At 35.8% G+C, this 17283-nt stretch overlaps 2 protein-coding genes and 1 long non-coding RNA gene across 5 annotated transcripts; 2 read left to right on the top strand and 1 right to left on the bottom strand.

Moving 5' to 3' along the window:
* The first annotated feature begins 1835 nt into the window (after window positions 1-1835).
* GAUT1 (galacturonosyltransferase 1) lies at window positions 1836-8210 on the top strand. 2 transcript variants are annotated; one of them, XM_021969921.2, is made up of 11 exons: window positions 1836-2068; window positions 2162-2316; window positions 4406-4440; window positions 4559-4618; window positions 4738-4860; window positions 4990-5053; window positions 5134-5177; window positions 5409-5743; window positions 5864-6221; window positions 6771-7358; window positions 7526-8210. In XM_021969921.2, the coding sequence occupies exons 2-11, from the start codon at window positions 2175-2177 to the stop codon at window positions 7799-7801; spliced, it is 2025 nt and encodes a 674-aa protein (XP_021825613.1). In that variant the 5' UTR covers window positions 1836-2068; window positions 2162-2174; the 3' UTR covers window positions 7802-8210. The 2 variants fall into 2 exon arrangements, with proteins under 2 accessions (XP_021825613.1, XP_021825605.1); XM_021969913.2 differs by having other exon boundaries at window positions 4990-5056.
* A 2330-nt stretch (window positions 8211-10540) lies between these two features.
* Window positions 10541-13561, top strand: LOC110766425 (uncharacterized). Of its 2 annotated transcripts, none has more exons than XR_002528153.2 (2): window positions 10541-11039; window positions 13264-13561. It is a non-coding gene; the product is annotated as an uncharacterized LOC110766425 (long non-coding RNA). The 2 variants fall into 2 exon arrangements; XR_015833529.1 differs by having other exon boundaries at window positions 12827-13561.
* LOC110766414 (gibberellin 20 oxidase 1-like) lies at window positions 12081-14042 on the bottom strand. Its single transcript, XM_021969749.2, has 3 exons — window positions 13300-14042; window positions 12789-13110; window positions 12081-12597 (listed from the first exon to the last, which is right to left on the bottom strand). The coding sequence occupies exons 1-3, from the start codon at window positions 14040-14042 to the stop codon at window positions 12334-12336; spliced, it is 1329 nt and encodes a 442-aa protein (XP_021825441.2). The 3' UTR covers window positions 12081-12333.
* Between the last annotated feature and the right edge of the window lie 3241 nt (window positions 14043-17283).

Genomic DNA, 17283 nt, shown 5'->3' with positions numbered 1-17283 from the left:
AATATTTTTTTTTACAATAGTTGCATGTGTAATATTCACCCGGTGCCTGGGTTTCAAACCTACGGATGAACATAAACATAAGATTAGGTTTGCACTAGAACGATTAAAACGGGATTCTATTTCAAAATGTTTAAATCTTTTAACTCTAGTATGCCCTTATTTAAGAAAAACAAGGACATCTTATTTATGTTATATAATATTTCAAGAATCCAAAAAATGGGTTAAAGTGGAAATTATTTAGCTATTCAATTATTCACATATTTTGTTTCAGTTTTATCGTATGAATCATATTTCTTTGCATATTTTAGATGATCAAACATTTTCCAATTATATGAATTTTTTTTTTTTACATGAATGACCCTGGAAAAAAAACATCAAATATAGACAGTTATGATTGTTGAACTATATTGTGAAAATATAGATAGTTTTGAGAAGTTAAGTAAATCGTGAAGTGGCTCTAAACAGTGAATTTTACAAAGGACCTATTAATGTAGTGGTTTGGAGATTTTCTCAAGCAAGGTCCTGGGTTCGAGTCCTAGCATCTGTGTAGTGTGTGTGAGTTTAGTATACTATCGCCTCTCTTAATAAGAAAGGTCCTAAATAAAAAACTAAAATAATAAAAATACTGATTTATTTCCCTCGATTTTTCTTTGGGGACTTCTAAGGTAGTGTTTGGGGTTGCTGCGATTAATAAAAAAGCAGCTTTTAATAAAATTTTTGGGTTTCGACCCGTTTGGTAAAACCAAGAAAGGCTGACTTATTTTAAAAACTCAGGTCATTGGCAGCAGATTCTCAAAGCAGCCCAAGACATGCTTCTCAAAGCTGCTTCGAAAAAAATTTAACCGGTCCTTTAATGAATATTTCATATTCCCCAAAAGCCCCTAATAACTTTCTAGAATGACAACACATATCCTTAGGGAAGAATAGAATCTCGTTCGAATTGGTTCGCCGCCGAGTCCAAATTCTCCAGTCCACCTTCTCTTCCTCCGAAGCTGATAGCCTCTTTGTCAAGAACGCCACTCGCGCCATAGCCATAGTCGCCAAGAAAGGTAGCAGGTTCATACGGCTGTTCTTGGCTGGGTTTGGTGTTGAGTGTGTGCGATGGAGAGAGAGAGAGAGAGAGAGAGAGAGAGAGGTTGGGATGGGGATAGGGTGGGTGGGTGAGAGAGAGAGAGAGCATGACTGGGAGACCTGAGATGGGGGTGGGGGTGCACGGTGGGAATGGGTTTGTTTTTTTATATTTTATGTTTTAGGTTACCTTTTTTAATTTAATTTAATTTATATATTTGTTTACTTAAAATTTAATCACAATAATAATTTAGAATTTATGGTAAAATATGTGTGTTAAGTGTTAAAAAAAGAATAAAAAAATTATATGTAGTGAAGTTGGTTTCCTTTTGTTATTAAAATAAAAAGAAAAAAGGGATAATTTCATCATCATGTCCTTTTTGATTATTATATACACTAAAAGCACTTTTGATAAAAATTTACCAAACACTTTGACTCTTCACAGCACTTTTTCTAATATAGTTTACCGAACGACTAACTGCTTTTATTTACAGCAATTTATTCTCGCAGCACAGCAGAATCAGTTTTTTTTTAAAGCACAGTAATGCCAAACTAGCCCTAAAATGTGTGGAAAAAAAGCGCCACAATAACAGGGTCTTTGATTTTTGGCGTGTTTTTCTGTAGTTGTTGTTGCCCCAATGACAGCTATAATGAAAGCGATGGCAGACGTAGTTTTTCTTTTTTGGATGGCCGACGTAGTTAATTCAGTTATTATAGAAAAAACACTATGGATTATTTTATTATTTAAACTCTGTGTTGGTTTGTTGTGTAATTGGGCCACAGAAAAGAAAGAGACGCGAAGAAGGAAAGCAAAACACTCCCAAACCAAAATTATATAAAACACAAAACAAAATCGACGTGGAATTTTGCTTGAAATCACACTCCTCAAGGACCTCAGTCTCTTCTTCTTCACTTTTTCCCTTCCATGGATTCTGAGTCTCTGGCTCGCATTAGGCTTTCTTAGCCACACTGTTCACTTCCAATTCCTCAAGATCCTTCTGTAATTTCTTCTTTCTCTCTCTATGCATATATATCTCTCTCTCTTTCTGGCTGATTCTCTGACTTCTTTTTTTGTCTTGATTTTTAACTCTAGGTATTGATTGGCAATGGCGTTGAAGCGCGGGCTGTCGAGTGCGGGCGTCCAGAGAAACCGAGCCTCCGGATCTCGATTCCCTGTTGCGATTCTTATTTTCTTTTCACTTCTCGTTCCGTTGATTTTCTTCGTCGGTCGTGGCCTCCACATATCTGGTCTGTGCTCAATTCTTTTAATTTCTTTTTTAATTTTTTTTATTTATGTTGAGAAATGTGTATATATGTCTATATGTACGTATCCGTTTGTGTGAAATTTAAATTTAGGTTTGCACTAGATCTCAATTAGGTTCCTTTTCTGCTTCGCATTAAGGAGAATTACCTTTTTTGATTGCAATTGCTGTTTTCTTTGCTTCAGAATATCAGAAAACGGTTAAAGTCAATGCCTTATTGATACAATTACTGCTTTGATAATCATGAATGTTAGTTTTTCAAGTGTTAGCAATATGATGCTAGTGTATTTTTGGAGGCCTGAAGAATGCTCTACATTTGTTTCAGACTTTGCAATTGTGTTTGTTTCTGAATCAAATGACTCTGATTGTTCCTTACGTGATTAAAATGGAGAATTTACCTTTGTCTTGGTACATCAGTGGGCAAATTATAAGTGGATTTTGGTGATAAATTTAACTTTGTCAGCGTGCTTATCCTTTTGATGAGGATTTACATTTTTTTTTTAATCTAGCAGCTGTGGTGTATATGGATTATGTAGTCAGTCATTCACATCTTGTAGGTAGATTATATTTGAGCTTAACTGCGCACCACTTGGGCATTTCTTGGTTTGTGTTTTTTTTGAGTGCTGGCTAGGAAATACGACTGGACTAGATTAGTATTTATAAAATGAAGCAGTAGTTGTGGACCATTCTAGCCTATTATTCAAAGCATTTCCAGGTTTAAAGTGGTTGTTTGTTCTTCTTGATGTTGACATATAGAATCAAATTGTATCTTAAGGGTATATTATGTGATAAAGAAGATGAGAACTGAGGGGTGCAGACTGTTTTCAGTTCAGTAGGTGGTAACTTCAATTTTCAGTCTCCTTTTGGACATATACATATTCTGAACCACATAACTCACTAGGCTTGTACAATATGAGTTTATGCGTTAAATTCATATATTTAATTTCTTCACATAACTCACTGTCCTGCATCTCTCCTGATTTACTTCGAGTCTGTGGACTAATATGCTTTACCTTTACCTTTACAAGAGGTTGTTGTAGTTGGGTCACATACTTGTATATGTGGTTAAAGAATGCTCAATATTCTGATGTTAAGTTACTAGGAAAAACCTGTTCCCAACTCCATTTTGTGTTAGACTGATTTATTCTTAGATATTGGGGAAAAAATTATAGCACTTTGAGAGTTTACTTCTTGCTAATGTTACATGTATAGAAAGGAAAAGAGTGAACATACAGCCTATTGTACAAGAATTTTTATTTTTATTAGAATGTAGACAAGAATATACAACAAAAATTCTTTTGGCTCGTATGGTTCACTTTATGCAGTAATTTTTTTTTTCCAAGACTACGTCTTGATGAATAAGTTCTGTTAATTGGGAAGTTTTGTTGAAGTGATAAAATGGAAGAAGTGTCATGGATTCTGTGTCTTTTGGAGGAGTGCACTTCCTACCCTCTTGATCATGACTCACAAGAAGTCAGAGAGGATAAAAATTGGGAAAGTTACTTGTGAATAATATAAAGCTATACGAGTGTCTAAAAACAGAGATATATGTCCCTTTCTGTCACAATACTCACAACACATGTTGTGCCCATGTTTTGAGTTGGCTCCTTTGTCTTTGGCTCAGATATATTAATGTTCTAAATTTAATTCTTCAATCTTTTGATACGAAGTTTCTTTGATAAGAAACATAATTTCATGAAGAAAGAACTGAACAATCCAAAGCACAAGTTGTCCACTGGTCTAGCTAGAGGATGCTTGCTAAAATAATTCAACAAAGACTGCAAAACATAGCTAAGCAGTAAATATATGAAGTTGTTTACCAGTTTTTGCACAATTGTTTTATGCTCGGCCAATTATTGGTCAACCTTATAATCCGTGAAAAATCCTATTGAAAAAATGTCTGTTTATATCTTGTTTACATGTACACCTGGGCCAACTCCTGTTGGAATCTTGAAATTTTTTGTAACATCAAACCCAAACAGAATAATGTTTTTTTTCTTACCCGATGGATGGTTTGGCATAGTGGACTCGTCTTTTATTAGCATTACTATAATTGATTATTGCTATTTGTGCAGATCAAAATGACATTTTATCCAGTCCTGGTGAAAAGGTATTGCTTCATACTTCCATCAATTTCTGTCTCAAATCTTATGTAGTGTATAACTACTTCTAGCAGAACCAATAAAAAAACGCTTTGTGAACAAGAAACAATTAATTGACTGGTGCAGAATGTGGATTGGAGAGAAAGGCTGGCGCTGCAACATGTCAAATCTCTTTTCTCAAAAGAGGCAAGTTCAACTTGATTGAATCTATGAGTTATCTACATGTCATTCATATAAGTGCTGGCAATTTTTATATTTTGTTGAGTTTTCTTCCTAACCAGTACACTGATTGGATCAACATTTAGGTAATTGATGTAATTGCAGCCAACACGAATGACATGGGGCCTTTGAGCCTTGATTTCTTCAGAAAAAACAATTTGTCAGCTTCATGGAAAGTCAATGGGGAAAAGACTTCAATTACAGATAAGGTTAGTACGTCTGTTATGTTTCTTCTTGATTTTTTAAACCATCCCTGATAAATCTTGTGTGCTACTGCTGCAAAAATGTCATCCATTTGTTGCTGCTGATTGTTTGCGTTTTGGATTGTCTGTGTAAAGATAAATTTTACAGCTGTAGATGCTAGACAAGAGACACCTAAGGTTAAAGTGGATGTATCTTCAGGTGGTAATATCTTTTCAACATTACTTTCTTTTGTCCGTAAAAAATTTCTGCTTTTTATTTTATTTTATTATCATTTGCAGGTGATCATGCTCAACTTGTTGATCCTGCAAAACTAGCCCGACGGGTAATTATCATACTCCAGTGTGCTCTATGTTTTGCTTGTTATATGTTTCTTTTTTCGTCAAAGCTTGTTATATGGTTCTTGCTTGCGTGAAATGTCTAATCCATGTTAGCAAACTCAGAATGGAAATGAAATAAACTGTAATTAAACCAAGGTTATGTTTACTTGGGTATGCTCCTGTTTTATTATTATTTTTAAAGGTTCTAATATGTGCTTTTATAAGCACTTCTGCAGCAATTAAGAGAGAAGAGACGCGAAAAGCGTGCAAATGAGTTGGTACAACAGGATGATGAATCAATTGTAAAGCTTGAAAATGCAGCCATTGAGCGCTCCAAATCAGTTGACTCTTCAGTTCTGGGAAAATACAGCATTTGGAGGAAAGAAAATGAGAATGAGAACTCTGATTCAACAGTGCGCTTGATCCGGGACCAAATCATAATGGCAAGGGTCTACTTAAGTATTGCAAAGATGAAGAACAAGCTTGACCTGTTCCAACAATTACAGACTCGACTGAAAGAATCTCAGCGTTCAGTGGGAGATGCAACTGCAGATGCAGATTTATCTCAAAGGTAGCATGATTATGGGCATGTTATTATCTTGAGTGTGTAATATAAATCTGCATCTCTTCCTTTTATCTGTACTAAAAATTATGACACTTCTTACTAAATCAACACCCGACTCGCTTGTAGTGCACCCGAGAAAATAAAAGCTATGGGCCAAGTTCTTTCAAAAGCGAGAGAGCAACTGTATGATTGCAACCTGGTCACTGGGAAGCTGAGAGCAATGCTTCAGACTGCAGATGAACAAGTACGGAGCTTGAAAAAGCAGAGCACATTTCTGAGTCAGTTAGCTGCCAAGACCATTCCAAATGGAATCCACTGCTTGTCTATGCGCCTAACCATAGATTATTACCTCCTTTCACCTGAGAAGAGAAAATTCCCCAGAAGTGAGAACCTGGAAAATCCTAATCTTTATCATTATGCTCTCTTCTCAGACAACGTCTTGGCTGCATCGGTCGTCGTCAACTCTACTGTCACAAACGCCAAGGTGAGCTGAACTGTCTTATTCTATACTGGTGTTTTAATTGTGCGTGTCTTTGTGTCTGTTTCCAAAAGAATTGGAAACCATTCTTTTTAACCATGCTTGCTGTTTTGCCATCACTATGATACTTTTGAGGAAGGTCAGAATCCAAGGTATCTCAACTTCTATGGGAGTTCTATTTCTGGTATATGAGGCCTGAAAATTATAGAATTCACCCCATGGTTGTTCTTAAGAGATACATGCTAATTATCTATCCCAATAACCTTTCTTTAAATATGCTAGGTGTGGAAGTCTGATGAGATGATTAAAAGATGTTTGATCATGAGTTGTGCTTATATTTCCTAAATGGGCTGCCTCTCTAGTGTATCTTACCCATAGGAAATTTGAAAAGTTGACTGGACTTTTATTATTGTGCTGAGGCTCATGCCCTTGTGGTAGGCTAGCCTTTTTCGAAATGTTCGTCATCTGTAGTACTTGATAATGTTTATTACTGAACTCAGAAGCAGGTTTCTTGCTCTCTCATTTGACTTATTTATGCTTCTTGGGTGATTGCAGGATCCGTCAAAACACGTATTCCATCTTGTTACTGATAAGCTTAACTTTGGAGCCATGAATATGTGGTTCTTATTGAATCCTCCTGGAAAAGCCACCATTCATGTTGAAAATGTTGATGAGTTTAAGTGGTTAAACTCATCATACTGCCCAGTTCTGCGGCAGCTCGAGTCTGCTGCAATGAAAAACTATTATTTCAAGGCTGACCATCCTACCACTCTCTCATCTGGCGCTTCTAATCTGAAGTACAGGAACCCCAAGTATCTCTCAATGCTTAACCATTTGAGGTTCTATCTTCCACAGGTTTATCCCAAGTTGGATAAGATCCTGTTTCTTGATGATGATATTGTTGTTCAGAAAGACTTAACTGGATTGTGGGCTGTCGATCTGCATGGAAAAGTGAATGGTGCAGTAGAAACCTGTGGTGAGAGCTTCCACCGGTTTGACAAGTACCTAAACTTCTCAAATCCTCATATTGCAAGAAACTTTGATCCAAACGCATGTGGATGGGCTTATGGAATGAACATGTTTGATCTTAAGGAGTGGAAAAAGAAAGATATTACTGGTATCTATCACAAGTGGCAGAACATGGTGAGAGTCTGGAATCTTACATTTCTCCTGCACTTGGGGGTGAAATCAGCCACAAGACCCATCACTCTTGGCAATTGCTTTTTTGTTTAAATAAATATTTTATTTATTTATTTACCCCTATGAAAATTGACCATCTGATATAATTCTTTTACTTTTTTTGGTTTTAGAATGAAGACAGGACACTTTGGAAACTTGGAACATTACCTCCGGGGCTAATTACGTTTTATGGGCTCACACATCCACTACAAAAGTCATGGCATGTACTTGGTTTAGGTTACAATCCAAGTCTTGATCGATCTGAGATTGATAACGCAGCTGTTGTACACTATAATGGCAACATGAAACCATGGCTGGAGTTGGCGATGACAAAGTATCGAGGATACTGGACCAAGTACATTAAGTATGATCATCCCTATATTCGCAGTTGCAAGCTAAGTCAATGAACGTGATAACCGTAAATAGTGGAAACTCTCTCTCGGTCTCTTTCTCTTGTTCCTTGTTACCTTCATCTGACAAGTCACTTAGGTTATGTTTGGTTCATCGGGAGGAGGTATTCCCTTATTTTTCTTTTACCATAATCCACATTGTTTATTCTTCTTTGTAATTCATTCAATTCCATTCCATCATTTCTCTCACCCATAGTAACAAGGTAACAACAAATTCCTTTGCCTTGATGACCTGTATAAACTCGATACCTTATTTTGTTTCAGAAGTAAGATGTTGGACATGATTAGGATTAAATGTCCAAGATTCTGTATTCTTTGAACAACATGCTCGCTTGGGTAGTGCAACTTGTAAGGGACATGATATATGAATTGCTTGGATCATGAGCTTGTCATGTTTTTAATGATCTTTCAGTTGTTGAATGAGTGCTAATTCTCTACTAGTGTATTGTATGTAATACATGTGATACGAGAAATGAGTGCTCTCATCTCATGGCTATTCTTCTGCTTCACTTCACTGTTTCAACGTTTCAGAAATTGCCGACATGTAAACTTGTGGAGGCAAATTGGTTGAAAATGGCACTTCTATTGGCAATTTTCTTTGCATCATTCCTTAGCAATGAGTGGTTGGTCTTCTAAAATGCTTGGCGCTTGATAAGAACAGAGATAATGAGACCCATTTAAGAGATAAGACACCACTTAGTTTTGGGCCTCCCCTTGTATATTGGGTTGTCTTGTGTTTTGGGTCTATTGGGCTGTCTGGTCTTATTCCCCATCTTTGTATATACTCTTTTCCCTCATTAACGAACACCTGTTCTTTTTGTATTTAATACAAGTGATAGTCTAAACTCAAAAAGGGAGGGAGATTTCTCACACACACTACTAAAATGACATGAGGGTTGGAACTTGATACCACTGATCTTCAAGTCAAGATCCTTTTCCACTGTGCTAGACCACATTGGTATACAAATGACGTTTAGGAGAAATTGAACACGAGACCTGTTATGCAATTATAAATGATGTTAACGATTCAAGCTATAAACCCGTTGGAGCGAACATTGTTCTTGACAATTAAATGAAAACATATATCTCTATACATGGAGTCAGAATCTGAAGTACAGTTTAATGAGGGATTCATTTCATATGGAACTCTCAGAAACTGAAAGAGTTTAGGGCACATATTGTATTATTTGGCTGGCTGCTCCTGCACCTGCTACATTGTAAAGAGCAACTTATGCTGCTTTTTTTGTTTCTGTCTATTTTAACAGCAAAAAGTGGCATGAACAATGATATTACTAGTCTAGACTATATACTTCAAAAATGGTGGCTATGTGTCATTGGCTGAATGGTAGTCAATCTTCTCTTTTGCTTGGATGTGATGTGATACTCTTATCTTCCAAGCACAAGAGAAGTCTTTTATCTCCCACTATCTCTCACACACAACCACAAATCAACACTTGGGATAATCTATGCCCCCCATTATCTTAAGGCCATGAAATGCCACCACTTTTTATCTATCAATCCCTATCTATATACCCACCTATTAAAATTCCCAACCAAAGCCAAACAGAGAACCTGTACGGACAATGAAGAGGGTGAAAAGGCTATGATGTCATGAGATAAAATGATTGAGATATTCTATCTTCTGTCTTCCAATCCAACTGAGAATCCCATGTATATGTTAATGTCAAAAGGTTCATGCTTTTTCTAGAATAATGACATTTGTCACAAAAAAATCTCTTTGTTTGCTGTTTTTTTCTTTTTTTAAATTTATTTTTAATATAAAAAAATCTATTTATTTTACGGTACACTTGGTCAAATGATATTAAGACACAACTGAGTTTTCAGAATATTCTTTTCTTTTTTTGGTCCATTGGGAGATTCCCACACATGATCTCTAATTGTACTTTCTTTGTGCACAACTCTTAACTGGTTTAAAAGTTCAAACTCCCTGTTCTTGACCACTCTAATATAATTGGAATTTTCTTGCCCTAGATTCTATGCACAAAAGCCAATGGAACACATAAGCCTATGAGTTTTTATGGTAGTGGAAGACATTGCATTGTTTGCCAAATGTTTGGGTTTGATCAATTATTGAATTAGTGGTTTAGACTTTGGGTCAATAATATTGCACAAGAGATTTTTTCAACCGCAAATACAACATCCGTTCTATGGATTTCTAAAAAAGCCACAAATCTTTCAACAAGGATTTACTGAGTAATGTGATTTTATGTGATGTGCTCCACCAAGTTGTGTTGGGGAGAGAGAGAGAGATGTAAGAACCCCACTGCTGAGTAGTAATGGATTCTTAAGGGAAGTTCAAACTTTGATAATGAGACCTCCCTTCGTTCTCATTCTCATTATACATTGTCGTATGATAATTAAATTGTTAACTATTTAAGTCATCCTTAAAGTATCATTACTAAATAAACTCAACCAAACTATAAGTCCTTTAAAGCTCGTTTGGAAATGCTTTTTTGGAAAATGACTTTTATTCATAAAGTGCTTTGACTGGAAGCACTTTTATTAGAAGCACGTCAAAATTTCTAATAAAAATCCAAGTGCTTCTCGAAAGTGCATTTCTAAAGAACACGTGCTTCCTCCAGATCCATAATGCATCCCCAAGTGCTTTTATACCCTAGAGGCCTTTTTACATTTTTTCGCTAAACATTCTCATAGACGCCTTTAATTATCTAAAAATGCCTTTAATATCCATTTATAAATTAAACAATTTCGATTATCAAATTAAATTGCAAGATCAAAACAAGATGAAAGAAGATAAAAGGTAAAAGTAGCCATCACTCCCCAATTCTTGCTTCTTCTTCTTCTTCTTCTTCTTCTAACTACCAAAAGGTATTCAAAACCATATTTGGGCAGACATTAAAAAAAGTGCTTTTTAAAAAGTAAGAAGTAAAATATTGGCCTTTTTCATTTTCTTTTATTTTTAAAATCTCCCACACAAAACCCGATCGTTCTCTCTCAAGTTTGTCATCCACTCCACCCCTTAAGCTCACAAGCTTGACCTCCACACTCTGCTTCGCTACGCCTTGGCCTATCTTTGGTCCTTCACGCATTGGCTTCAATTTGATCGTTTTCAGTTGGGCAACTGAGGAATTGCTTCAACCTTTTCACTTTGTTGTTGTCTGAGGCTTCAAGCTCTTGGGTTTTCGTGGGTACTCAGCAGCTGACATTGGTTGAGCTCTTCTCAATTCTTGGTGTTTCGGCCATGGATGTTCTGGTAATGCTTTGCTTTCCAATTGTTTTTTTTTTTTTGTGTTGTTGTTGGTGTTTTCTTTTTAATAAAAAAAATTATGGCTAAAATTAGGCTAATAAAAATATGGCTTAATTACATTTGTGTAGTCTTCTAACAGTTTTATTTAACAAAGGGTCTTTGGAATGTTTACTTATTAGGAATGGGTATTGGAATGAATCCAATATATGCTTCTCCTATGTTGACTAATGCATGGGTATTGGAATGATTCCAATTCCTGATTTCCCGCGTTTACTAACAAATAAGGAATAAAATATTATGCGAATTCCACCGTAAAATCCGTAATTAAATACCCTCAAAAATCGGGAATGGTATCAACTAGGGGAGTAGTTGATCCGATTCCAATACCTAGATTCTCTAATATAAATTCCCTAATTCATGGCTTCTTCCATTTCCGGTAAGTAAACATGTACAATAGTAATAAGATTATAGTCAGGATTTAACACACTTTAGTAAACTTTCATGTTACCAACAAATGGTAGTTCTTTCAATTGATTTGACAAAGAATTGATTTTGTGCTCCATTGCAATGGTGCTGAACTACACAGAATATAATTGATAATATTAAACTACAAAAAATTAATATAAAATAGTTATGGTGCTTGGTTGTGAATCTAATTCTAAGCCATATGTTCTCTTTACAAGTATTTCTTTAATGTTTACCTAAAAACTATTTTTCGCTTTTGGTTGAAGTAGTAAAAAAGCAAAGATGCACACCAATTTATATATTAAAAATTTGTGCATCTTAAGCAAAGGACATTACCCCACTAGTTAAAACTCACGTCACTGTCGATACTTGTGAGGATGAAATGAGAAAAACCTCACCCTGCATATAATTTCTCATAGTAATTAAGATATAGTAAAGTATACATTGTTCTAGATTAATAATACTGTCTATTTGTTCCTTTACTTTGATATCATGCTTAGAGGCATAATTTCTTTGGAAGTTGACGGCTGTACATGCAGATATTAATTAGAATAGTTTATGGAAGTCCAATAACAACACAGCTTGGTGGTCAACAAAGTATATATTATAATTACAATGATTCATTGTTGAATTGACAGAAAAGTAAAATTAAGAAGAAGATATGGAGTCCCTTAACTTATTTATGCCTCCAAATTGACATGATTCTCTCCGACGATGACACACTAGTTAACAGCCTAGTTCCCTCTCCTCCCTTCTTGGTGTTTCTGTCATCTTTTCCCATGAACACCCACCAAAGCATTACGTACACCTACTTTTCCTGGTGCTTCTTTCATGGTTAGTTGTTTTTATTTATAATCCAGTCCGAGAAGGCATCCAGCGTCTTCATGTCAGCCCGGTAGTGTTTCTGTGTAAACTCTAGCAAAGTAGACCAGGTAAAGTCCGGGTACATCCTTGGGTTATTGGTATCAACCAAACTTCTTGGTGGGGTCACCACCCCGTCCTTTTTGGGACACAGGAAGAAAGTAAGAGATTTCCTCACAGTTCTGTTGTTTACCACTGCTCTATGCAAGCAGCTCTTGTAAATCCCATTGGATAGAGCCTGAAAAATCACATCAGAGAAAGCACATATTCAAATCCATAAAGAGTGCTTCATATTTTGTGTAGAAAGTCTTCTGAAGGTCCTGTTTTTGTCCCACATGTTGGAGTCTTGTAGACTTTTCGTAGGGGGAAAAACGAAAAAGATTTTCTGTCTAAACAAACTGAGCCTAATTCATAAATGAAATAACTTACCATAAATGTATCACCAATGTTGACAACAAAAGCATCAGGCTTTGGAGTAACAGAGCGCCACTTTTCATCTACAAACACTTGAAGGCCGCCTACTTGATCTTGATGAAGAATTGTTAAGGAAGTGGGATCACAGTGAGGCCCAGTTCCTAGTGTTAAATCTGGTTTTTGGCACCTGGGATAGTAGTTCAACCTCATTATTGAATCGTTTCCTTCGAAGAATTCTCTGAAATACTCTTGGCCAACTCCTAAGCTCATTCCCAGCAGCTCCATTATCCCATTAGAGAGATTGCTCATGGCTTCACAGTATTCTTGGTACACATTCCTAGCAGGGAAAAAATATGCTGCATAAGTAAAGGGCTATTGGTAATGTATGAGATCATGATGATTATTTTGTTGGTTTAGTGATTGGTGATGACATAATCCACTTATAGAGATCATGAAATTAATTTGAGTAGATAAATTTCTTTTATTGCAGAAGCACAACATTATACTCTTGATGATGTGTTCTTACCCGAATTCTTTGAAATCTTCACCCATTGCATTCACAAAATAGTCATTGACTGAGCAGTGGCTGTCAGCACTATATCTGAAAGAAAGTGTTTCTTTCCATGGAAGTTTGGAGGAGAACCTGCCAATGAAGCTACTGGCATATCCGCAGTGGTCACCAGTCTTTCTCTGAGCCCTTTGCTTCTGTGAGAGTTGCATGCCAAAGAACAAGTCCATGTATTCATGAGCTTTTGCTATGAGCTGCGAATCAACTCCATGATTAACAACGAGGAAAAATCCATGCTTCCTGCATGCCTCATCGACTAAACGAGTCGCGTTTGAGACCTCCCAAGTGTCCCCTGTGAGAAAGCCTTTCATGTCAATGGGAGGAACTGGAAGCTCTGGTGGCTCAGGGCATGGCTTCTCGTGGTCGGGCCATATGAATTTGGAGGGTATGCTGGATTGGTACTGAGCAACTGAAGCATCAAAAACCAAAGGGTTTTCTTCATTTTCATTCTTTGCTTCATTTGTTGGTGGGAGATGTTGAAGAGGCGGCATTGGCATGCTTAGCATATAATGCAGCCTTCTTAGTTTTGGAACTGGGAAGAGCACTATTTGTTGGTTGTTGGGTTGGTACTTGTAAGAGAGAGAGAGAGAGAGAGAGAGAGAGAGAGAGAGAGAGTTGGTTATTGAGGAAGAGTTAGCAAGGAGGACAGAGTTTAAAAGGAAGGTGAGAGGGAGTGGAGAGAAACAGCCAAGACTGTTCATTGGGGAGGTCGGTAAACAAATATTAGAATCTTATTATTTTTACTGTTGCGTCATTCCTCTCTCACTCTGTGTCTCTTATCCCATGGCTATAATACTTTCATTTTAACTTTAACATCCCTCAAAACCAACCCAACCCACGCACATACATTCATAGAGTCTATGAGTTCTAGGTCTAGATCATCTTTCTTTGCAATTGGGTTTGAACTTGGAAACTTTTACATTTGACCCACCCCAAAAAAAAAAAAAAACTTGCATTTGTTAGAGAAACTCAAGGATTTTACAAGTGTTTACAGATACACTAATTAAAGGTGGAAGGGAGATGAGACAGGACAACTCCCTCTGGTCTTTTGCTCCAAAGAACCCCATTTTGGGCAAGTTGTGATGGGATTGATTCTATCATTCTAGAGGGCTGAACCTGCTAAAGGGTTTTTTATTTGGGCACAGAATGATTTATGGATCTCCAAAATTAGATGTGTTGTTTCATTTCATCTTCGCACAATTTAGCATCTTATATATTATCCTTTGTAATCTATCTTACTAACAATTAAGCTAACATGGCAAATGATTTGATTGCAATTAATGGGTAAGTTACTAAGTACTAATAAAGTGTTTTGGGGCGGAAAGAAAAAGCCTAACTTCCAGTACCAGCAGCATTAACACACACACACACACACACACAAATTTATATATATTCCAATCTGGATTAAACATGTCCTCAAGGTCACCAAGTTTGTGCTTGTCTTCATCACAAACAGAGAAAAGGGAGAAACAAGCTCCAGCAAAGAGCATGATCTCCATGACATGACAACTTACCAAAGATTTCAGTGTATGCATGTACTGCCAACGTTTGCAGAAAAGTGGGATCTCTAGTATTCTTCAAGTAGAATGAACTAGAGTTGAGCAATTTTTGATCATGGGTTTGATGGAAGGTGGGGCCACATTTGTTTTTTCTGGACTCGAAAGCAGTTGAGGGAGGAAAATAAAAAAGTTACACCAATTAACTCTCGATCCGATGATATTTTTCTTTTCAATGTTAGTGAAAATTCGAAGCACGATATATGTTTATCTAAAAACTCGTTCTCTTAATTGCTTAGGAGGCAGCTAACTAACCTCATCAACAGTTCAACCAAAAAAAAAAAAAAACCCTCATCAACATAAGAAAAAAACTAAAATAAAAAGGTTATAAAGAGTCTAAGTTATCCTTTTTCAAATAATTGCATGGCGGCTTACTTGATTTCATTAAAATATGTTCAAATCTTTCCAATATTGTATTTGTTTATCCATTCATTTCTTATATTAATTTGTAATTCGAAGTAAGAACCAGATGATATAAGCCAGCAATAAGTACTGCACGCAAGACAACCTTCTTCATCAATTGCTGCAGAAATTGAAATTTGCATGGCTCTCGTTCACCGTGACAATAATTTTGTTTGTTTGTGCATTTTGATTCAGTGGAAAGCTGAAAATGTAATCGACAAAGCAATACACAGCTACTCCTCTATTTGATTACGTACATTATTTCCATGTATATCTTCTCTCCCTTTTAAAATGACATGTTATTAGATAGCTGAATTATTTCCATGTATATCTTCTCTCCCTTTTAAAATGACATGTTATTAGATAGCTGAAAATGACTGTATATACATCAAGTTTTTTCGCAATAGACATGTTGGTCCTACTGTTTTCTGATACAAATCTCTTATCGATAACTTTTCTTACAATATATATAAATACACGCAAGTTTTACTGTTATCTGATGAGTCTCACATGTATATCACTTTCATAACGAATATTTCTCGTTTATAAGTATTATAAAACTTTTCTCACGATGTAGCAGATCTCACATGCTTATTGTGAGAACGTAATTACGACATTGTCAACTATATATAACTTTTTTCTGCAACATTCATGTCAATTTTGTTGTTGTAATAGGTTATGCATGCATGTTATACTTTGAACTTCACATGTTTATTGTGAAAACGATTATTCACCCAAAAAAATAAAAACACGAACAAAAACAAAAACAAAAAGTTATCACATGCATGTTGCGTATCTAACTGATCTTAGTTGTTTATAAGCATTATAAAACTTTTTTCACAGTGTAGTAGATCTCGCATGTTTATTGTGAAAACGTAATTATGTCATGTTTATAAGTTAAATATAACTTTTTTCACAACATGCATGTCATGTAGCAGGTTCTCCTGTTATGTGATGGCTTTCCATGCATGTCATGTATTGAATTTAACATGTTTTTTTGATAGAGGTTGTGCGTTTTAGTGTAGCTCGATCATTGGACCGAAAAATAATTAATTTAAGATAAACAGATAGCTGTATATACATATATATAGAGAAAAAACCAAAATGACGTTTTTGTCCCTTTTTAATGTACGACAAGAGTTGCTTGAAATGTTTTGTTTCACATCAATCAACATCCCAAAACAAAAATACCCTGACAGATAGATGAAAAGGAAACACTTGCTTATTGCCTTTATCTTTTCTACATCGATTGTTTTCGAGTCCCTGTTGGTGGAAGGGAGAAAAATTTCGTTGCAATAAGGATTGCATTTGCTATATGCATCCAATAATGCTATGCTATATAGAAGTATTATTACTTTTGTTATAATTTTATTGGCCGGGAATTTCATGGAAGTCTTTCTTAAGTGGATGAGCTGCAACCCATTTGATAATCATTTCAATTTTAGTTTTTAGTTTTCATCTTTTATGAGAGTGAGAATAAGAGTGAGGATGAGATTGAAATAGAGGATGGGAGGGAAGAGTAATAAAAGTGAAAACAATTTCAAATAGATTTTAGTTTTTAGTATTTTTTTTCATTTTTGTTACTCCTTACTCCCTCCTCCTCTCTCATCTTCCCTCTCAATCTCATCTTCACTCTCATTCTCACTTCCATTCTCCCTCTTTTTCCTCTATACTTTACCACAACAAATAAAAACTAAAAATTAAAATTGAAATAGTTATCCGTTCAAGATAGGACCAACATATATAGTAAATATTCTAGTAATTCCAATCCTACCTTATATATTCAAGATTATTATAGACTTTTGGACGGTAGGGAGTGATCTTAATAACATGCTTTTCGAAAGATCCTTGGATGCAAATTTTTGTTAACAAAAGCCAAAAGGTATGGTTATTTATGAGAGGAAAGGAAGCGTAGTTATGAAAAAATTCGGGACCAAAAGAAAATATTGAGCCTAAATTATTGTCGTTTGCTAAATAAAATAAG

This window comes from Prunus avium, chromosome 2, assembly GCF_965620075.1.
Source record: "Prunus avium chromosome 2, drPruAviu1.hap1.1, whole genome shotgun sequence".
NCBI lineage: Eukaryota > Viridiplantae > Streptophyta > Magnoliopsida > Rosales > Rosaceae > Prunus > Prunus avium.
This window is presented reverse-complemented; position numbering and strand designations above follow the sequence as displayed.

Bases quoted from the DNA above. Each gene is read 5' to 3' on its own strand.
- LOC110766414 (XM_021969749.2), bottom strand. From the start codon at position 14,042: ATGAACAGTCTTGGCTGTTTCTCTCCACTCCCTCTCACCTTCCTTTTA. The intron at 13,111-13,299 runs GTAAGAACACAT...TTTCCCTGCTAG, and splicing joins GAAGATTTCAAAGAATTCGG to GAATGTGTACCAAGAATACT. The intron at 12,598-12,788 runs GTAAGTTATTTC...GTGATTTTTCAG, and splicing joins ACATTGGTGATACATTTATG to GCTCTATCCAATGGGATTTA.
- GAUT1 (XM_021969913.2), top strand. From the start codon at position 2,175: ATGGCGTTGAAGCGCGGGCTGTCGAGTGCGGGCGTCCAGAGAAACCGA. The intron at 4,619-4,737 runs GCAAGTTCAACT...ATCAACATTTAG, and splicing joins AATCTCTTTTCTCAAAAGAG to GTAATTGATGTAATTGCAGC. The intron at 5,178-5,408 runs GTAATTATCATA...GCACTTCTGCAG, and splicing joins CTGCAAAACTAGCCCGACGG to CAATTAAGAGAGAAGAGACG.